Source organism: Lynx canadensis, chromosome E1, assembly GCF_007474595.2.
Source record: "Lynx canadensis isolate LIC74 chromosome E1, mLynCan4.pri.v2, whole genome shotgun sequence".
In the NCBI taxonomy this organism is placed as follows: domain Eukaryota; kingdom Metazoa; phylum Chordata; class Mammalia; order Carnivora; family Felidae; genus Lynx; species Lynx canadensis.
The window spans coordinates 26646550-26668695 of record NC_044316.2 but is presented as its reverse complement, the minus strand read 5'-3'; the positions used below and the strand labels follow the sequence as shown (position 1 = coordinate 26668695).

The 22146-nt window shown below is 37.7% G+C and overlaps 1 protein-coding gene across 2 annotated transcripts in view; it reads left to right on the top strand.

The window, feature by feature from the left end:
* The window catches only part of VMP1 (vacuole membrane protein 1), a 129450-nt gene extending 111175 nt beyond the window's left edge, over positions 1-18275 (top strand). For both annotated transcript variants that reach the window (XM_030296103.2, XM_030296104.1), the window contains 2 exons: positions 15339-15441; positions 16528-18275. In XM_030296103.2, coding sequence (XP_030151963.1) covers positions 15339-15441; positions 16528-16671 — 247 coding nt within the window. In that variant the 3' untranslated portion in view covers positions 16672-18275. The remainder of the gene's footprint in view (positions 1-15338; positions 15442-16527) is intronic.
* The last annotated feature ends 3871 nt before the right edge of the window (positions 18276-22146 follow it).

The following is a 22146-nucleotide window of genomic DNA, read 5'->3' as shown; positions in this document are numbered from 1 at the left end:
TGTCTCCCTCTCTCTCTGGTCATCCCTCCCTCTCTCTTTCTCTCTCTCAAAAATAAATAAACATTGAAAATAATTTTTAAAAAATGTCTGTAGACATTACCGAATGTCCCAATGCATGTATACCTCCACAACCACCACTAACCCCATGGAGAACCAGTGGCCTAGACAGTGTCCTTTAAATTTCAACTATTACATTAACAAAATGCCTTCCCTGACTAAATCAGATATCCTCTTTTCTAGAGACGCCTGTTCTACATGCACTGACAGTTGTGTTTTTCCATTTATGTTTGAGGGTATATGATTATTGTCTTTCTACCACTAACATGTATGCTTCTTACTGGCAGAGGGCATGCCTTCGTTCACTATTGTGTCTACAGCACCTGGCATCTTGATTGACACATAGCAGGTGCTTGATAACTATCTAGTGGATAAATGAACACATGGTATCCAAATAAAGATCTGGCCCATAAAAATTCGCATATCATTTCATAGCCCAGAGTGTTTCCCCAGCCTTTGGAGTTTCTAAAAAGTTGTATTACTTATACACAGTAAATAGAAATAAGAGTCTTTATAATAATAGGCCAACAAATCAAAAGTGGAATTCTTACGGTTTTCAAAATCAGTACTTTCTTCCCTTTACTAGCTCATCTAGCACAGCCCTTCACAGAAAATCCAGTGATTCTTGGGGTGCCTGGGTGACTCAGTCAGTTAGGTGTCCAACTTCAGCCCAGGTTATGGTCTCCTGGTTTATGAGTTTGAGCCCCTCATCAGTCTCTTCCGTCAGCACAGAGCCCACTTTGGATCCTCTGTTCCCTCTCTCTTTGCCCCTTCCCACTCGCTCTCTCTCAAAAATAAATAAACTTTTTTTTTTTTTTTTTATTCAGTGATTCTTCTTAAAGATGGTTTTGCATATGGGGTGCCTCGGTGGCTCAGTCAGTTAAGCATCAAACTCTTGATTTCAGCTCAGGTCATGATTTCACAGTTTGTGAGACCAAGCCCTGCACTGGGTTCTATGCTGGTAGCACAGAGCCTGCTTGGGATTTTCTCTCTCTCTTCCCCTCTCCCAATCATGTGTGTGAATGTGTGCACACGTGCACATGTTCTCTTTTTCTCTCTCAAAACAAATAAACTTTTTTTTTTTAAAGGTGGTTTTGCATAAAGGTATTCTAAGGTATTCAAGACCTGCTGGAATCCAGTTTTAATTGAATTAAATGGGTGGTATCATACTTTTAAAATTGTTTTCAGGACATGGATACTGGAACATCCTGGTATCCTCTTTTCCCCAGTGCTTTCTACAGGGATTACCTCATTAACTTCTTTTCTAGATAATGTATTAAATGGCATAAATAACCAGACTTGGCAGATAATAATTCTGTATTACCAGCTGCCAATAGGTGTTTGGTTTTTTGTTTTTTGGTTTTTTTTTTTCTCATATTTGTCAGGAATAACATTATCTTTCTAAAGTTTTTTTTTACAGTTTATTTATTTTTGAGAGAGAAAGAGAGAGAGAAAGAATGCATGAATGGGGTAGGGACAGAGAGAGAATCCCAAGCAGGCTCTGCACTGTCAGCACAGAGCCCAATATGGGGCTCGAACTCAAAAACCGTGAGATCATGACCTGAGCCGAAACCGAGAGTAGGACGCTCAACTGACTGAGCCACCAGGTGCCCCAAGAATAACATCTTTTAATCAAATCCTCCAACTGAGCTTGACATGATCTGTTTTCCTACAGTTTGAAGTAGGAAGTGCTTTTAAATACAAGTGTCTAAATGATAATAAACAGACTCACCAAACCTAGACTGAAAATGAAGTTAAACAAGGATAATGAATTTTGGTAGGTGTAAATTTATTATTACATATATAATAGTTTGGTAGTTTGTTTTAGAAAAGGAAAGAACAGGGGCGCCTGGGTGGCGCAGTCGGTTAAGCGTCCGACTTCAGCCAGGTCACGATCTCGCGGTCCGTGAGTTCGAGCCCCGCGTCGGGCTCTGTGCTGACTGCTCAGAGCCTGGAGCCTGTTTCCGATTCTGTGTCTCCCTCTCTCTCTGCCCCTCCCCCGTTCATGCTCTGTCTCTCTCTGTCCCAAAAATAAATAAACGTTGAAAAAAAAAAATTAAAAAAAAAAAAAAAAAAAGAAAAGGAAAGAACAGTTAAATTGACTCCCTAGACCCCTTGTTGAGTTGATCTGAAAATACTACCTCTAATAACATTGTCCTTTGATTGTTTGGTATCCCTCTTTACACTGTTAAACTGTAAATGGTTTAGCAAATCATCAAACTAAACTAGTAAAGTTTGGAATACGGGCTTTTGAAGGATATTTAAAACTAAGTACCCATAATTAAGGGAGTGGTGAGTTGCTGTGGTAGAGGGAAAAATCAAAAGACAAGACAAAAAAAAAAGCCAGCAACAATTCAAATTTAAAATGATGAGATACTGAGACAAGAAGGAATGAAAAATGAACCCCAAGAGTAAAGGAGAGCTAGGGAGTGGAACATGAAAAGAGTGTACTGCCTTTGAACAAAATAAATTGAGATTTGAATATGAAGTCTGCCCCAGACTAGTTATTTAACTGGTAGTATTTCTTCTCCAGTTCAGGAGGCCACTGACAACCTTTCCAACTTCCAATCAAATGTGAAATGCCCAGTTTAGTAGAAACATACTTCTATCCGTGGTTTAACATTCCAAGGCATGTGAATTTTTAAAATGCTTTCCATCTCAGGGAGCCCACGTGGCTCAGTCAATTAAACATCTGACTCGGTCTCAGCTCAGGTCATGATCTGGATCATGAGTTCAAGCCCTCAACAGGTTCTCTGCTGTCAGAAGAGAGTCAGCTTCAGATCCTCTGTCTTCCTCTCTCTCTGCTCCTCACTTTCTTGCTCGCTCTCCCTCTCTCTCAAAAATAAATAAATAGTTTTTAAAAAGTCACCAGTGGGGCGCCTGGGTGGCTCAGTCAGTTAAGCATCTGACTTAGGCTTAGGTCATGATCTGGTTAATGAGTTTGAGACCCACATCAGGCAGTCTGCTGTCAGCACAGAGCCCGCTTTGGATCCTCTGTCCCCCTCTCTCTACCCCTCCCCTGCTTGCTCTCTCTCTCTCTCAAAAATAAACGTTAAAAAATAATAATAATAATAAATTTAAAAAATCACCAGCAATAAATAAATAAATAGTGCCTTTCATCTAGATTTTTTTGTTGCCTGTGTCTTCAGTCTCTGTTTTTTCCAGTTTCTGTTGACTGGATAGAAAGGTAGAATGCTAAGTGACTATTTTGTTTACTCCCAGGAAGGATTGAGGGAAGGCCTAATTCTTGGCCTTTAACCGGGATGAAGTTCTTCATCAAAGATTGTACAAATAATTCTTGAAGATATTATTTAAGTTTATTTATTTAAGTAATCTCTACACCCAGCGTGTGGCTCGAACTCATGACCCCAAAACCAAGAGGCACATACTTTTCTGACTGAGCTAACCAGGCACCCCAAGTATACTATTTTTTGAACATAGTGAGCACTTTACCTACAATTATTATTACTGTTTACTTCTAATTGTAGCCTTGTATGGTGGGTATTTTTTTCCTCTTATTGATAAGGAAATGAGGTCAGAGTTGTTATAAATAACTCATTTATATAATTTGTGCTTTAGTTTTTTGTTTTGTTTTTGTTTTCATAAAGAGTATCATACTAAGGGCGCCTGTATGGCTCAGTTGAGTGTCTGACTTTGGCTCAGGTCATGGTCTTGTGGTTCGTGAGTTCAAGCCCTGCATTAGGCTCTGCGCTGATGGTGCAGAGCCTGCTTGGGATTCTCTCTCTCCCTCTTTCTGTGCCTCCCCCACTTGTGCTCTCTCTCAAAATAAAGGGGGGTATCATACTATATGTAATTGTTTCAGATTTCTTTTATGTTGCTAATGTTATTCTGTGTTGCTGAATATAATTCATTTTGGTTGCTATATGTTATTCCATTGGGTAATTATTTATCCACTTACCATTGATGAACATTTGAAATGTTTCCGTGTTTTTTATTTTTTCGAACAATGCTTTATGAGCATTTCTTAGTGCAGGAAAGGTGAGCACATAGTAAAGAGCCTGAGAGTATGGTGAAAGGGAAAACACAGAAGAGGGAAAAGGTGAATAAGAGAGAAATTGGACATAAGCAAGATAACCCTCAGTTTTGATAACTTAGTTTTGATAAGATAACTTAATTTTGTCTAGGGCCATATTTGGGCAAATTCTTACCACAGGTATGCCTGTGGCCTACCAGGCTAAACTGCTCACTAATGCCACCCCAACCCCTCACTTCACCCCACCTCCAGCATTGAGTTATTATTGACCATTACATCTCTGGTAGTGTGGTTTAGTATTAATTTTACACAGATTTGAATGCTGTACTGATTACTGAAGGATATATTCCTTTCCAAAGGGCTGGTACTCTTAATGTAACTAGGGCGTGGCCCAGCTAAATATGATACCTTAACTATACCCTTGTTTTTTAGTACAGTATGTCATTGTATGACAGTCCTAAGGTTCCAGAGAGAAGGTAAGCCCTACCTTCAAAATTTACTGCAATTTTAACAGTAAATAGTTCCCTTCCTTCAACTAGAAATAATAATTAGTAGATTTATTTCTTAAACAGTTCTGGGAAGTAATTGCTAATGTCATTAAGTTTAGGGAAAGGTATCTCTATTATATTTTCTTAAATCAAAGGGTTAGTCTAGTTATATATGGAAATCTTAACATATGTAATGAATCAGTTTTATATTCTGAGAGATGTTAGAATACAGATAATTGCCTTGAGAGAAAGCCTTTTGGTTTATGATATGTTTGGCAGGAGGACAGAGAAAGGTTCTGAAAAAAAAAGAATAGGCATGTAATAGAGTTTTTCACTGTTTGGTATCTTAGTGTGAAATAAGTCAAGGGATGGAACCAAAGAAAGAGGGAACTTCAGAGCTTCAAAAGCATTACATTTGTTTCAGTCTTTTTTTTTTAATAAGATTTAAAATTAATTTTTATTTAATTTTAGACTTTCTCCAAATGAGAGAGACCTGGGCATAAGAGCATGACCAAGTCTAACATTAAAATCGTTATTAAAATGACATGTTCCAGTATTCTCACCAAGTAGAAGATGAGAATTCCCAGAAAATAACATTAAGCATATGACTCGTAACAAACCATATGCAGAACATTGGCTTATTGTCAGGTTGCCAGGGTCTTATTGGAAGACAAAGTCCCTAGTTTTACCACACAGGAAAGTTTCCATAACTCAAATCATTGGACTTGGGGGAGGGGGTTGGCTGGAGCAGGGACTTTTTACCAGACACAGAATGTTCCATGCTCTTTGCTGCCTATTTCTGAGTTAACTTGATGTTTGACCTCAGAGTCGGATTTGCCTGTGGCAAGAGAGGGATCATTTTAACCAGTGAGTAATTAAGTGCTTGAGTCTTAAGGATGTTTCTTGTTCCTTATCCTATGACAAGTGGTCAGAGTGAGCTATGTTGGCCTGGACTTTTTCTTCTACAGAAAGAAAAATCTATTTTCATTTTAAAATATAAAATGGTTAATGTAGTTGATTCTCTTTGCCTTTGATCACTATAAAATAATTAGAAACGGTTGCAGAAGTGTAAAATACAAATATTTGTATTAACTAAAAAAGGATACATTAAGTTTTAACATTGCAGCTGCTGAGACTCCTTTGTACACACTGACTTTAACATAATCTTCTGCAGTTAGGGTGGAAAATGTTCATGTCCTCTTCCTGTAGTTTGTTATCTTCTCTTTTAACACTTAAATCTTCTATATTTTTGTTATGGATATTGGGAGGCATCATAGCTAAAAGATAAAGCAGGAACTCTGAAGTTAGACTGTATGAGAAGTTGTCATTGCATTAGGAACTTACTGCTGGCCATAATTAGAGCATTTCTGTAGAATGATGTAAACTAAAACTGAATTAAATTGTATTACATGGAATTGTTGATTAAAGGAAAAAGCAGATCAGGGTCACACCTGACACATTTTAAGTGTTGTGTAAACTGAATGAATCCATTCATTCATTTCTAATCATGAATGCATTCGTTCATTCATTATTAGAACAGTATTTTGAGACTGAAGGAAAGACTCTAGTAAAAAAGCTAGAGATGGAAGATAGAAATGAAAAAAGGGAAGGATGTGGGTTGGAAATTAGCATTTACTAAGAACCTGCTTTGCCAGATGCTTTACATACATTTTTACTGAATATGCATAACAAAACCTGTAAGGTACTATCACTGTGTAGATAGGGAAACTGAAACACAGAGAAGTTAAATTCATGTAAATGCAAGAGATGGAGATAGGATCCAGGAGACAAGATCAAAAGCCTAAGTGGATTATTTTCTTTAACCACTGCTTCCTTCAAAACTAAAGATTCTAAGATCTTTTGAGGTAGAAAGAGAAATATTGAGGGAGTGCTGTAGAAAGCAGTGAGGTAGTCTATTTGAAGTTGGAGGTTTGGACTACAGTGCCAGTTTCAAATGGCTACTGTGTGAATTTGATAGGGAGTCAGTGTGAATTTTTTCTTTCCACTCCTTGTTCACACTTGCATTCACCTTGTACAGCTGTAATTAGTTACTGCAGATGTTACTTTGAGGGAGAAACCTACTGGCTTTTGTACTGTAGGTTTAAATGCATTTTTTCCTCTCTCATCACCCTTCTAGATTAAGTTCATTAAGGACAGAGATCATGACTTTTTTCTTCTTCCTTATCTACTGCGTTTTGTGATTCTCTTCCTAACTAATGTTGGAATAACTAGATTGTTCTTAGTTGAGGTTGAATTCCAGTCAGTAACTGTCATTTTTTTCTCCACACACCTTCCTGCCACTTTGAATGACTAAACTCAGTAAGTTTTTATGCCATCCCACCTTCAATTTAAAATTCTGCAAACTCTCCTTTATTCTTGATCTTTGGGTCTATGGGTCCCTGTTGGTGATTTCATCCTTAGAATTCAATGGGTCTTCAAGCCAGACACAAATTTGTCGCTGTATAAAGCTGCCATTGGTGTACCATTTTCTAGAACTGAAATCAGTTGATTTTTTTTACAGGATTTTGTTTTGGCAGCCAATCATTTTTACTTGGTTCTTATAAACTGCTCGTTTAGTTCTGGGTTCATTCATTAACATAAATGCCCACTTAGCTCCTACTGCTCAGGTTTTGTTTTCAAAAGTGTCCCTTTAATGATAGCATAATCCAAAGAGTAGCTACTAATTATAAGGAGGTTTTACCTCCATTCTGACTGATAGAAAACAATTCCAAATGTTCAAAAGCAAGGACAATTGCAGATTATTACTATTTTTTTTTTTTTTGAAAACGTCTGTGATGGAAATGTGCTGTAAGCCAGTAGTAACAATACACCTGATGTTTCTGGATAATGCAGTAGTCTTCCTTCTACACAGCCACTAAGAAACCGATGGTGTCATGTGTTTATAATACTGCTGAACACACAGTGGATTAACTTGAGTACAAAAGAGGTTTAAATCATTTGAAAGGGACACAGATGTGAATGAAATTCAAGATGTTTTAATTCCAGATCCTGAGGTTGAATCACAACGAATTTTAGATAGTGCCAGAGATTATCAACCCAAACTTTTGTATCTGAGAAAACCCTAGATTGTTTAGTGTAGTGTAGTTTTCATTCCAACTTTATTTTATGTTGGGGTACTCTTCCAAGGTCCTGAGATATAAAGGAATTTGGTTTGGGTTCGGGCTGCCACATTTCAGATCCAAAAGCAAGTAGAATACATCAGTTAACATTTTTTTCTTGTAATATTAGCTTCAAAGATTCAGGTTCCCTATTCAATTACATGGGGAAATTAATAACCCTTTCATTCCAGTCATACAGAATTACAGGATCCCACTTTTACTGGGTTAAATATAAGTTGATTTGCAATTAACATCAGTTCATTTACTTGTCATATTCCTGGGTTAATTAGGTATCATTTTGTTTCTCTCTCTCTCTTTTTTTTTTTTTTCTTTCTCTAATGTCTGTGGACTGGAAAGCTATAAATATTAATGGGAGTCATCATGATGGCCTTTGACTTCTTCAGAAAGATTGCATGATAAACTACACTCCCCCTTCCTTCCTTCTTCAGAGCAGTCTACCTTATGACCATTTCGTTTGGAGCAATCTGTCATTGTTGAATCAGGCCTGGAGTCTGAGATCCATTCTGAGTCCCTATGAATAGAGCTCTAGTATTGGTTGGGCCACAGGGAAACTGGTGGTTAAATACTGTGAGAATCTTTATCAGACAGGAAATGACAACTCATTAAAATACTAACCGTTAAGCCTGTTTAGATCACTGCGGAGGGTGGGGGCGGGGGTGGGGGGGAGGGTGGATTTAACTCTATAGTGTTTGGTTAAAATCTGCACACTTCTGGAAACAGAAAATTATTTATAAAACTTATCAAGAAAGGGAATTGCTGGGGGTGTGGAGCATGTCTGGCTAGCTTAGTGGGTAGAGCATGCAGCTCTTGATCTTGGAGTTGTGAGTTTGAGCCCCACATTGGGAGTAGAGTTTACTTTAAAGAAAAAAAAAATTTTTTTTTTAAAGAAGAAAGGGAATTGTTAATCCATCTTCTTACTGAACTTCTACCATGCTGTCATTGCCTCTTATATATAGAAGACAAGATAAGCATGTAAATGGGCAGTGGAATGGGAAGGAGTTTTTATTTTATCTCTGAAAATATATCCTACTAGTACCTTCATTGTAAAATTCACTCTCTTCGGCAGAACCACCGGTTGGCTTGAGTCTGCAGGAGACCATTTTCCATTTAATAATAAGACTCTCTACTCCTGTGCTTCTGGGCCAATTCTCAGTTGATAGAGGAATTCTCTGGAGTCAGAGGATAAATCCGATTTATTGATTTACATACAGTGATCCTCACTCAATCAAGAAAATCAGTCTGAAGACCCCTGATACTCATTTGAAGTATAATTAAAATTTAACCAAGGGCACAGAATTTCAGTTTCTTGAGGTTTGACTCTCCAGATTCTTAATAGCACTCTTTATAAATGACCCATTAGAAGTCAGCAAAAAAGAGACATCCAGTCTGTGTCTTTACAGAAATAGCTTCTTTTCTTTCTGATATATTACCAAACAGTCCTGCACTGAATTGCTCTGCTAACTATACCTTCTTGGGAATAAGGTATAATATTTATACTGCTTGAAGTTTAGCTTCATGGTCTAAACCAGTGGTCTCCACCATCAGAATGGGACTAAAATAATAGAACTTCTCATTTTTTTCAGAACTTCTATTTATATTTATTTTCATCTTTGTTATTTTCTTTTTTTGTGTATTTTTGTTACATATATAACATTATGGTAGCACATACATATAAACTTTATATGACTATACACACATGGAGCATATAGTTTACCAATAATCTGATTGGCACTCCCTCAGTCCACAGGTCAGAAAAATCACATCTCATGGAATACAAAAATAGGCTAAGGAAACAGTGGGAGTTCCATGATACAGAAGGGGTTCACATTGGGCCTGTTGCAGTATATTGTGTTTTTCTGTGCCCCATTAATCAGATTTATAATTCCTAGTTTTAATTAAATTAACCTTCACAAAACAGACAAGTAGCTTTAAAAGTTTCCTATAAAGAAACAGAAGGAAGATAGTACTAATAATGCAGTCACAAGAAACAGTAAAAAAAGTTGCAGCATTGACATCTTACTAGTATATGTCTATAGAAGTCAGCCAACAAATTTAGAAATTACTACCTTAATAAAGGACAAGTATGTAATATGCCTTGAAATAAATATTCACTAATGATAACACAAATGCCATCATACTTAAAGTTAAGAATTTTTTTTAATTTTAGCTTTATTTTATCCTTTTTAATTTGTATTTGTGTATTTTACTGTTTGCACAAGTAATATATACATATATTCAAAATGTTTACAAACCATTGGTCTAAGCTTCTCTGCCTCAAAAGCCACTTTTTATGCTCAAAAAGTAGTGGGCATCATTAGTTTACTTCAAAAAAATCTCTACTATGATTCTGAATTATAACAGCAGTAGAATTGATTAAACCCTCACTTTTCCTTTCTTTAATATTGTCCTTGCTTGACCTGAATTTTATTCTAAAAACATTTTTCTGCCATTTATAAGCTTTCAGAGGTTTGACTAATCACACCCTGAGAATGTTATTTAGATGTTATGATTAATCATCAGAGGGATGTTAAATAAATTAGCCTCAGAGTACAGCACAACTAGTGAAAGAAAGGTAGAAAATACGTTTTGCCTATAATTTTTTCTAAGAAAGATAAAGGCTTCTTACTCTGTAGCCTTTACTAAGAACTGATGTCAGACAATATATTTTCAGGAAAGCCAGTGTAACTTCCATGATCACATCAGTGCTAAGATCCTCAAAAAAGTGATTAAGAAAGGAGCAGAGCCTATATTAAATAAAACATTTACTTAATCATACCTACTTAATTTCCCTAGGCATTTTAACTGCTTAACCTTTATATGAGGCAGCCCTGTGTAAGTAGGTCTAAACAACAAGACAAATCAATGTTTTTTAAGTTCATGTTATTTCTGTTATTAAACACTGTGCCCCAGTTTTATGGTGGCACATAGTAACAAAAACATACACCTGGCTGGAAAAATCCAACCAGAATCGTGAACAGGAAAATTTCAGGTCTTCTAATAACAATTGTTAGTTTGATGACCATCTCTATGATGGAGAAGAGATTGAAAGTTTTAATGATGTGTTTTTTATATCTGTTGAACCATTTTGTTTGAGAGTTACACAATTTAAAAGGAATTCCTTGGAAACGGGAATAATAATGACCGATAAAGTTTTGGGATGGGTTGTGTGCCCAGGAATAACCAACAAAATGAAAATTTAAACACTGTGACAAATAATCATACCACCCACTCTCTCTCCAGCCTCTACCAATTGTGATGCTTCCTCTGGAAGATTTTCTGGCTTTTTGTGGGTACAGAGAATAATGCAGACCTTTATTTATAATAAGTCAATATGGGGAGAGTTTAAAATATAGATTTATTTTCAGAAAAATGATTTTCAGAAGCAGAGTCACATAATGTATTAAAAACTGCAGAAAAATAGTTGTTTGCATATTGGTCAGGGCCCTTAACAGAATTTTACAAAGAAGTTTGTCTTGTTACATACCTCCTAAGGTATGTAAGCCTGGTAAAATACTGTTCCTGTGAAACCACTTTTCAAGCTTTGGGTGGGTTTGGACTTAACGTAGGGTTTTTTTGTTTTTTTTTTTTTTTCTTTTTTTTTTTCTCCTTTGTTTTCTCTTTGTTTTTCTCATTTTGCATTTTCTGACAGTTTTTTTTTCTTTATTAAAATCAATAACAGAAATTCAAAAATTGCCATTACTTTTTTGGAAATTTGTTTTTTAATGAGATATTATCTGAAACATGTTTGTGTATGCCAAGAAAATAAATATCAAGATAATTACTATCCACAAAGCTTTTTCTACCCACCATGTTGAAGGTCTACAGCAAGGAAAAACAGATGAGATCTTTTTTGTTGTTGTTTTTTCTGTTTTTGTTTTTTAGGGTTTTTTTAAGGCTTTCTTACTTAGAGAAAGTGTTTACAAGGGTAGTTTAAACATATTTAAATCCAATAGTTGACTGAAAAATCATTTTGTGTTTGTTCTCCTCCTACTTTATATCCTTTTATATCACGAAACTATAGTACTTTGAACTTCATCAGACCTAATGGCAGATGGAGGACTTCACGCATTCACTACAGGTTGAGATGACTCCTTGGCCAGGTGCACAGGGTACTTTGAATTTAATGGCTTTCAGAGAATGGCATTTAAGCTATTTCCTAAGCCAACTGTAAAAAACCACTGAACTGGAATTCAAGTTATTCTTCACCCCCCCATCCCCCATATATGTACCTTAAATTAATCTTAAATGTCAGAATGGACTCTTCTGTCTGCTGCTTGAAAATAACTTGAGGGATGAGGTCATGGGCTGGTATTATAGTTTGCTTTAAATGCAAGTTAAGATTGACAGCTGTACAGAAATATTAATGAAATATATATATTTAAAAAGAGTGACAACTGCACTTTCAATTTTTATGTAGTCCATTACTAAAATAGCTTTGATGTTAATTAAGGGAACTCTAGTGTAATGTGCTTTGTATAAGCTGAGGCAACTGTGGCCTAAGCCATTGTTTGTAGAGCTAGAACAATAAAAATAAAACTAAAATTTTGATGAGTATATCAAGGTTAAGAGAATCCGACAATTAGTTATATAATAGTTAATACTTATGTGTTCTTTTTTTTTTCGGATTTATTGAGAGCATGTGACATTTGTTCATGATAGTATTGGTGAATATATTGCAATGAAAACTTAAAAAAAATTTTTTTTAACAGTTATTCACTTTTGAGAGACAGAGCACAAACGGGGGTGGGCAGAGAGAGGGAGACACAGAATCCAAAGCAAGCTCCAGGCTCTGAGCTGTCAGCACAGAGCCTAACTTGGGGCTTGAACTCACAAACCACAAGATCATGACTTGAGCCAAAGTCAGAAGCTTAACTAGCTGAGCCACCCAGGCACCCCTGCAATAAAAACTTTTAACTTCTCTATTTCAACTGTTTCCCTAGTCTCTTATGAGAAACTAATAGATTCGTCTCCCACCCCACCAAAAATTCTTCAAAGCATGTAACACTATATAGCACCTTAAAAAATTATCTCAGCATTAGCCCAAGATAGTTAAAAATTGCACATCACTAAATGTAAATGTGCAATAAACTAAACGTAATGACATATATTCTCTCTCAACTAGAGTGTAGCTCTTAATAGACTTAACAATGGCAACATTTTTTAACTTCACATTATTTTGAAGAGAGTCTAGAATGACTGTTGCCAGTCCCTTCCTCATTCCCCTCAACCACAGCAACAAAAAAGTAGAACCTTTCTAACATGTGGGTCTTAGTTCTTCATTTTCTCTTTCAATAATGGCCCAAGAATGGAGCCCAAGAATTATTTGAGGGAAACTGTAAGCCTTATTTCTGCTAAACTCTAGTCTGAAGTTAGAAGTCTGAAGAAAGAACAAGGCACATATAATGGAATCCAACTCTTAGAGGACATCAAAAAGAGAATTTTCAAGGCATTTCTTGTATAATCTAGCTGTTCACATTAGTTTACAATTATATCAGCCATTGTAAATAAAAGGAGTGTTTTAACCTTAAAAAAAAAAAAACACAATGGCTTGACTGTGGCTTATCCTTGGAAGTTTAAAAACAATGATATAGGGTTGTTTTTTTTTTTAATTTTTATTTATTTATTTTTGAGAGAGAGAGAGTACAGGGGAGGTGTAGAAGGATAGGGAGACGGAGAATCCCAGAGCTGCCAGCTCACAAACCATGGGATCATGATCTGAGCCGAAGTCAAGAGTCAGACACTCAAACCCCCAGAGCCACCCAGGCTCCTAGCATTTGTTATTAACAGTGAATAAGAATTGATTTTCTGAAGTTAAGTTCTGTCTGGCTGGTTCAGTCAGAGGAGCATGTGACTCTTGATTTCAGGGTCATAAGTTTGAGCCCCATGTAGAGATAACTTAAATAAAACTTAAGAAAAATAAAAAATAAAGAGAAAGTTTGTCCTCTTGTTGCCCTGTTGTAGTGAGAATCATCACTGATAAATAGCAACACAGCTCAGACCCAGCTTCTCTGGTTTTACCCCTTAATGTAAAGCTACTTAAAAGTCAGTGAGAGAGAGACTGAGGCTGTAGGTTAAGAAAGAGACTTTGCCCTTCTCCATTTTTCCTGTCTGTCCATATGGGTCTTATGTGCTGATCAGTACGGCCATGGTCTCTGCTATCTATGTCTATTCAGCCCTTCCCCGTGTCTTTCAATATTTATTAAAGGATCTTTTTGACAGCTTCACCCCACACTGATCTCTCCTTTCTCCAGTTCCTTTGGAATATATTTTCTATACCAAAAAATTTTAGTATTAATTTGTAAATTTTGTTGTTCACAAATCAGTTTGTGTGTACGTGTGTGTGCCCGTGTGTTTTGAATCTCCATAATGATTCTAAGTTCCTTGTGGGCACAAGCTATTTCTTGCAGTTGTTTTGTTTTCCCTTAGTGCCAATTACAATGTCAGACACAAAATAAGGACTCCATTAAGTACTTGGTGGTTGATACTTAAGAGGATCAAAGAGAAGTGTCAGCCAGAAGTTATATATGTGTTAACTTCTGGTAAATATAGTAGCAAAAAATTTCTCTTCCTCTGCTTCTCTGCTTTGTATTACAGAAAGCAGTAACTGAATTGTTCTCGAAAAGAGGTGGTGAAGTCAGTACTTATAAGAGGGAACATTAGGTGCTGTTGCAAATACATATCGACATAGCTTTTGCTGGCCGCAGGAGACTGAGCTCATCTACCTTTTAGCCCTGTTATGGCAGATGAGAAAATAAAAGGTACAGAAAATAGAGATGTTTGATTTTCTAAGTTGCCTCAAGTTACCATTTTAAAAAACGCCTGCAAGCATTTCTAAAAACAGGATCCTGGTAGCTGGTTGCCAAACCGGTTTAACAGCACTGCCTCCACATATTCTGGGTGAGAGGGACCTCCGAGTACATAAACTTATCAGAGATCCCTATCCCAGTCATTTCAGAACAAGTTGTTTAGTAATGTACTGTAGTTTCTGTGCAAACCATCTACCATAAACCACGAAGTGATTCAAGGTTCAGAGTTCCTTCTTTGTTCCTTTGTTAATCACTGACTTCTGACTAGTGGGAGGTGCCTCCCAAATTTGCTAATGCATTCTTTTTGGATAAGGATGACGCACAGATTGTCCTAATAAGGACTTAGATTGAGAAAGGACCGCCCCCCTCTGAGAAGATGGGACAAGTCAGAGAGAGGGCGGGCAGTTTCTTTTTCAACTAGGGATGACACAAGCATAAGTCATTTCCTTATTAATCGGTTCAAACCAGTTCTTACAGGAACTGGTGGTGATAAATGTGGGACTTCTCAGAAGTCATTCATTTTATTCTTTGTGCCACAACAGCGTGCGGCATCAGCCTAGCTGGTCTCACTCTGAGGATGAACTCTTGTGCCAGAAGGGGCTCAGCAACTAGTTTCTCTCCTGAGTTGGTGGAAGAGATTTTTCTCCTAGAAGGGGTTATTAAAGGATGAATGTATCCACTGAAAAGAGTTCAGAGGATTTTGCCAGTTGTGCTGATTGTTGTATTTTTTTTCCTCTTTCTGTCCAATCCCTGCTTTTTGAGTCCAGGTGGTAAGTGGATTTTTCTTTCACATTTTTCTTGCTTTTCTTCCCAAATGTATCTTTTTCCTTGGGTTATCGTACCCTGCTTCCAGTGCTGTCCCCGGCATAGGTCCATCTCTGCAGAAGCCATTTCAGGAATATCTGGAGGCCCAGCGGCAGAAGCTTCACCACAGAAGTGAGATGGGCACACCGCAGGTGAGACTTTGCTCTGTTTTCCTCTCTTCTGCCACCCCCCTCCCCCCAGTCTCAGGCTGAAATTATACTCCCAGCACTCACTGGCATTTTGAGGCAAATAGAGTAGTTTGTCTGTCAGTCTTCAGTAACTGAAGTGGAGGCTCTGTTTACTCTCTACTGGGACACTGGCTTTGACTAAATCAGAAATGTAATTTCCGTTTGTATCTGTCTTCTCCAAAAAAAAAACAAAGGGAAGGCTAACACATAAATGATGTGTTATGTAGAATGAGTTGTTGCCTTGATCTTAAATGATTTATTACCAAATCTACTTCCCAAGTGGATTAAAAAGTTAAAATTTGTAGCATTTCATAGCATAACAAAGTATGTGACTAACGGCGGTCACTTGACTATCTCCTTCATTTTTGCCCTACTTTTTTAAGAGATGGGAAAATAATCTTTTTTCTTTTTTTAAAAAAGGCTCTTCGCATAGCTGAACTTAAAAACTTTAACTTAAACTAAGGCTGCCTTTTCTGTAAACAGTTCTGTGGCAAAGGGAAATGACTAGAAGAGGATGGGTAAGCAGTAACCTGAAATGGGAAACTTGAAGGAAGCATAGTTGTTGAATTCCCCCCCCCCCCCCGTCTGCCTTACACTCTGTGTGGCCCTTTGCCGCCCTCAGTTGACCAAACATGACTTCAGAAATAGATGACATATTTTAAAAGCTGCTCCCAGTGCTGGAACGACATGTAACTATCTGGACACTGCTCTCCACAAGTATCTACATGGCAACTTCAGAGAGCAGAATTGAATCAAAAATTTTATTATGTAGTAAAAAAGGCGACCTCACACTGACCCATTCTAAACTATGTGAATCAACATTGACTTTACATCTGACAAAGTGAAATCTTAATAATTGGGTGTCAGAAGGCCTGAATATAGACTTCAGGGTATCTAGAGACACGGGCCTTCTCATTTTCATTGTTTAGACTTTATAGCTTATAAGCCCCAAATTCTCATCATTTTTCTTAAATATTGTAAATGATCCCCTTTTTTACTGCTGAACTAATGAAGCATTTCTCGTGGGTTGTTCTGCATTTATTCTTACAGGGAGAAAACTGGTTGTCCTGGATGTTTGAGAAGTTGGTCGTTGTAATGGTGTGTTACTTCATCCTGTCCATCATTAACTCCATGGCACAAAGTTATGCCAAACGAATCCAGCAGCGGTTGAACTCAGAGGAGAAAACCAAATAAGCAGAAAAAGGTTCTAATGGCAGAAATTAGAAATGAGTTCTGCCTTAAATTGAGAGGACTCCAAACCAGGAAGGAAAATACCCTTTTCCACCCTATATCAATTTTAAAAAAAAATGTTTTGTTTTGTTTTCTGAAAACAGTTTAGTCCATATTTTGCACTGACACACTTTTCCTTTGTGTGTTAAGGTAAGGTATCCACCCTCAATTCAATCCAGCTTGTGTTTTATTCAGGTGGAATGTGATGTTCAGCAGCGAACTTAACAGAAACCGGGCTTTTCTTTGTTACTTTCAGAAGGCCCACGTGGTACAATTAAAGAATTCCGGACACCAAAAACTAGTTCCTAAGTATGTTGAGTATGTCAAGCCTTTTAGGCTTGTCAGAAATGACTCCTTTGTTTTTCTAAGTCATTAAAGTGTGTATAAATTATACTAGATTGGATAACGGTCTTGCATGTCTATCATGGTAAAATTTATTTAATCCTGCCCAACCCTTCCTCTCCTACCTTAAAAAAAAGGCCATCTTATGATGCATTGCACACCCTCTTGGGAAACTGATCTTTAAATTTTGAGACAGTATAAGAAAATTCTGATTGGTGTCTCACGAATGAGCTGACACCATTTTTTATTCTGTATATTTAGAATGAAGTCATGAACAAACTTTATAAAGACATCTTTGATCATTCCAAAATTGTGTCCGTTTTCTTGAGCGTTTTGATTTTTTGCTTCCCTTTAGCTACTTCCAACTAATGGTCGACTTTGCCAGATCTACCTACAACCATAATTTCTTCAACCGTTGTTTATTTACGTGTAGGAGCCACCACCGAGGCACTTTCTTGTTAACCTGGAATTGGGGCAGCTTGCTACACATTCATGAAATGGCTCCCTAGGGATTGACATAGCGAGGGGTTCGTGAAAACAGGAGAAATGAAAGTATACAAATTAAAGGGCACTGGAGAGAGAAATAACTCGTTTTTTCAAAAAACCACACTTTCTCCTGTCTGTGTTCGTTTTAGCTCAGCATGTTCTCTGTTTCTGACAAAAATTTACTTTTAGAATGTAACCTAATTTTCTTTCCTTTCTTCAGTGAGTGTTATGTTCTTTTGGGATATTTCCAGTTGAACTTGGGTGTTTCGTTTTGCCTGGGAGGAAAATAAACAATTTCACTTTTTTTCTTTAGGAAAATCTTTTCTGACATTATGTTAAAAGTAGAATCGGGTTTAAATCGCAACAGGCCAGAAATGCCTGATTGTGTTATCAAATCCTGCCTGAATGTCTACTTAGTTTGCCTACCGTCGTGACATCTCCATGGCTGTACCACCTTGTCGGGTAGCTTATCAGACTGATGTTGACTGTTGAATCTCATGGCAACAGCAGTCGATGGGCTGTCTGACATTCTGGTATCTCTCATCTGACCATCCATATCAAATATTCCCATTTAAACATGACCTAGCCTCATGGTTTATGACAAAAAAAAAACTCTTGTCCTTAAGTCTAGTGGCACTTTGAATCTTTTATGCCATGATATTGCAGCAGTATCGAGAAGATTTTATGGAAAATTGGGATGGTCTCCATGACCACAGCTAAATAAAAGACAAACAACCTGCCTTGTGGGTTTTGAAAAGGTTATTATTCTTAACAATCTTTTTTTTTCTGCCCAGGGACCTTGTGGTAATGTGATTGTTCCTTTATTTGCAAAGCGGTACCCAGGTTTTATGTTAAATAGATTCACATTAACCAACAAAATTTTTTAGATTTTTTAGGGTTAGCATAAACTTCTAAGTCAGCTTCCAATTGTGTGTCATCTCTTTCACCTGCATTTTATTTGGTGTTTGAAGAAAGGAAAGAGGAAACCCCGTATGAATTATACTATATGTGCTAAATCTTCCAGGTTTATTGGTAAACTTATTTCAGGGTACAGTGTTTAGAAAAAAAGAAACATTTCTTAGACTGAGGAGCTAAGTAATACATTTGACTTATTATGATGATGGTTTGTTCACTCTTTCAAATGAATTTGCCTTGAAAACAAACGAAAAACAGCTGTCCCCCTTTCCTCCGCAAAGCGTTCAGGTGGGACATGCTCAGATGATCCTGCTGGACTTCCAGCTGGCACAGAACGTTACCCTTCTGTTCCAGTGGTTCGTCCCTTTCTTGTATCCACCAAAGTGAACACAAGCAACTACATGATCCCCAAAACAAACCTAGTTGATTCCAGTTGGTGGGAGACCAGAAAATTTGTGAGTGGGTGGTTTAATATTACTGCAAATTTAAAAAAAGCAGGGGGGGGGGGTGCCTGGGAATTCTAATTCCATCTAATTTAAGTGTCATTTTGTGCTTTACATTTCTGTGGTACTTTATCTTGTCTCTCAACTCCATGACTGTCAAAATAATACAGTACGATATAATGCAATACATCCTCAGTTTATACACTTATGTGCTGAGGAACACCTCCCTAAAAACAGTAATGTGGGAAACGTGTAGTGTTTGACAGAAAGAGAGATTTGGATGATGGCCACTCTCCTCATCTTCTAAAAATCAGAAAAAGGTACGGCTGGAGTGCAGTTTCTGAAATCCACTAGTTCAGCAGATGCAGTAAGTAGGAAGTGCTCCCTATGAACAACCTCTGCCTGTGTTTCCGCTGTGCTCTGCTGGCTGTAGCTGTAGTAGGACTGCCGTGAGGCTGGTCTTCACTTTCACTACTCAGCAGTGATTCTTTTGAGGACAATTAATGCATTAAGCTAATTAGAATAACGTGTTGTCCTCTTGTGCCCTGGATGAATTGTGTTTTGACTGACCCATGTGTAAAGAGCTCAGAGGAGTTCCCAGCCTTTTACAGTCAAAAAGCCGTTCCATAGATTTTGAAACCCACTCGCCTCCATGTGCAACGGTCTATGTTACTGATGGCTTATCGTTCTGCCTCTAACATGTGACTTTGAGAAAGTCTTAAACTTGGAGCCTAGATTTCATCTATAGGAATGGAAAAATAGGTTGTTGTAATGATTAAATTGGATAAAATGTAAAGTACTACCATAATTGTTGGCGTGTTCTCAGTTTTTAACTTGTCAAAGACCGCATTTGATACACATGCAAAAATTTTACATTGCGTTTACTCGGAAAACATGTTTTTATTTGGTAGGCTCCACTCCCAACGTGGGGCTTGAACTTACAACCCCAAGATCAAGTGTTGCATGCTCTGTAGACTGAGCCAGACATGTGCCCCAATATATGCGTTTTAAATACTGTCTGCAGGTGTGCCCTTGTTTTGATGTAAACCTGCTCTTTCTAAAGAAGTTAAACCCAAATATAAGTTAATAAAGAGAAAGGCAGAAATTAAGGAACCAATTGACTTGATAAAACCAAAACCTTGTTAAATCTAAAATTAACCCCCCAGTGAGGCAACAAAGTACAAAGCACAGATACACAAAATTTACTATAATTGAAAATACTTTTCTAACCTTACATCCTTAAAATATTGACATTTTCCTAATTTAGTTTTTATTATAAAATACTAAAGGGGAGCCTGGGTGGCTCAGTCGATCAAGCTTCCAACTCTTGGCGTCAGCTCAGGTGATGATCTCACAATTTGTGAGTTGGAGCCCCATGTCGGGCTCTGTGCTGACATCGCATAGCAAGCTTGGGACTCTCTCCTAAAATAAATATAAATAAACTTAAAAAAATAAAATACTAAGGGGTGCCTGGGTGGTTCAGTTGGTTGAGCGTCTGCCTTCAGCTCAGGTCATAATCTCACGGTTCATGAGTTTGAGGCCCTTGTCCGGCTCTGCTGACAGCTTGGAACCTGGAGCCTGCTTCAAATTCTGTCTCCCTCTCTCTGCCCCTCACCCGCTCACACTCTGTCTGTCTCTCTCAAAAGTAAATAAACATGTATGTGTGTGTGTGTGTGTGTGTGTGTGTGTGTGTGTGTGTGTATACGTACATACACACACTAAGGGGTGGCTCAGTCAAGTCGGTGGCTGAGTCCGACTTCGGCTCAGGTCGTGATCTCACAGTTCATGAGTTTGAGCCCCACATCGGGTTCAGAGCCTGGGGTCTGCTTCAGATTCTTTGTCTCTCTCTGCCCCTCCCATGCTTGCTCGCTCTCTCAAAAATAAACATTAAAAAATAAAATACTAAAAGAAATCTAGAAGGTAGAGAAAAAGGAATATCTGCTTTTTTTTTTTTACATTTTTTTAATGTTTATTTTTGAGAGAGAGTGAGACAGAGTGTGAGTGGGGGAGGGGCCGAGAGAGAGGGGGACACAGAATCTGAAGCAGGCTCGAGACTCCGAGCTGTCAGAGCCTGATGTGGGGCTTGAACTCACAAACCATGAGATCATGACCTGAGCCAAAGTCGGATGCTTAACCAACTGAGCCGCCCAGGTTCCATCTAGAATATTCAGTGAGGTGAGCACTGGGTGTTGTATGGAAACCAATTTGGCAATAAATTTCATATATTTAATAAATAAGAATATTCAGTGAGGTTTGCTGGGTATAGTGAAAACAGTTTAAAAAGTTGGCATGTGGGACCTTCCTCAATAGACCTAAAAGTCTCATTTTTGTTAGAAAACAAAAGAATATTGGTTTGTTTTATTCGTAAATAGTTATTAATGTGCTCACAAAAAGTTAAATCAACCTAAGCAGGAATTATTTTTTTTAAGTAGGCTCCACACCCAATGTGTCGCTCGAACTCGAAACCCTGAGATCAAGAGTCGCTTGCCCTACTGACTGAGCCAGCCAGGTGCCCCTAAGCAGGAGTTCAATAGCCATTTTTGAAAGCCAAGTAGCATTCCATTTCTAACTGACAATGATCAAAACTTGGATATTCATAAAACATGGTAAATGAAATGCTAAGCAAAAAACTTGCATCTGAAGTGTTTGTTCCTTTATTCTCAAAGACAACAAGAAAAGAAAGCACATGAAGTACTTGAACATTCTAAAAGTGATTGAGTCATTTGTGTCTGGTGGTTGAGGCTTCGGTTGCTGCCCTTCCCAACAAGGCCAGGAGTTCACCTGAGGTAATACGTTTGCCTTGGGGGTGAGGCCTTGAATTGCAGCAAATAACATACATGTATTTGCATATTCAACCAGTACTCATAAAAGGGATTATAATGAAAACCTGTTCTGGACAGCTGCTTACTCATTGCCTTTAGAATTGCGTGGTGCTGGGATAGGCAGGTGCCAGCTGTTTGCTCATTTGACCTACTAGCCTTGCACAGTTTGCTGTGTGGATGTTGATACTACTAAATTAAAAGAAATTTATTTTAGATGGCCCCCGCTCTCCACCCAAACACCCTGGATTCATTTGAGATCTGGGATTCTAATTCTGTAGTTGGGAGACTGGCCCAAACTGTGGCCCAGTGTGAGTCAGTTGTAAGTGGCTGGCTGACTCTATGGGAACAGGAATGAGATGCAGCTTAGACGGTTTGTCAGCCAAATCCACAAATGTGTGGCTTTTTGAAACATTGGACATCTGTTCCTTTTA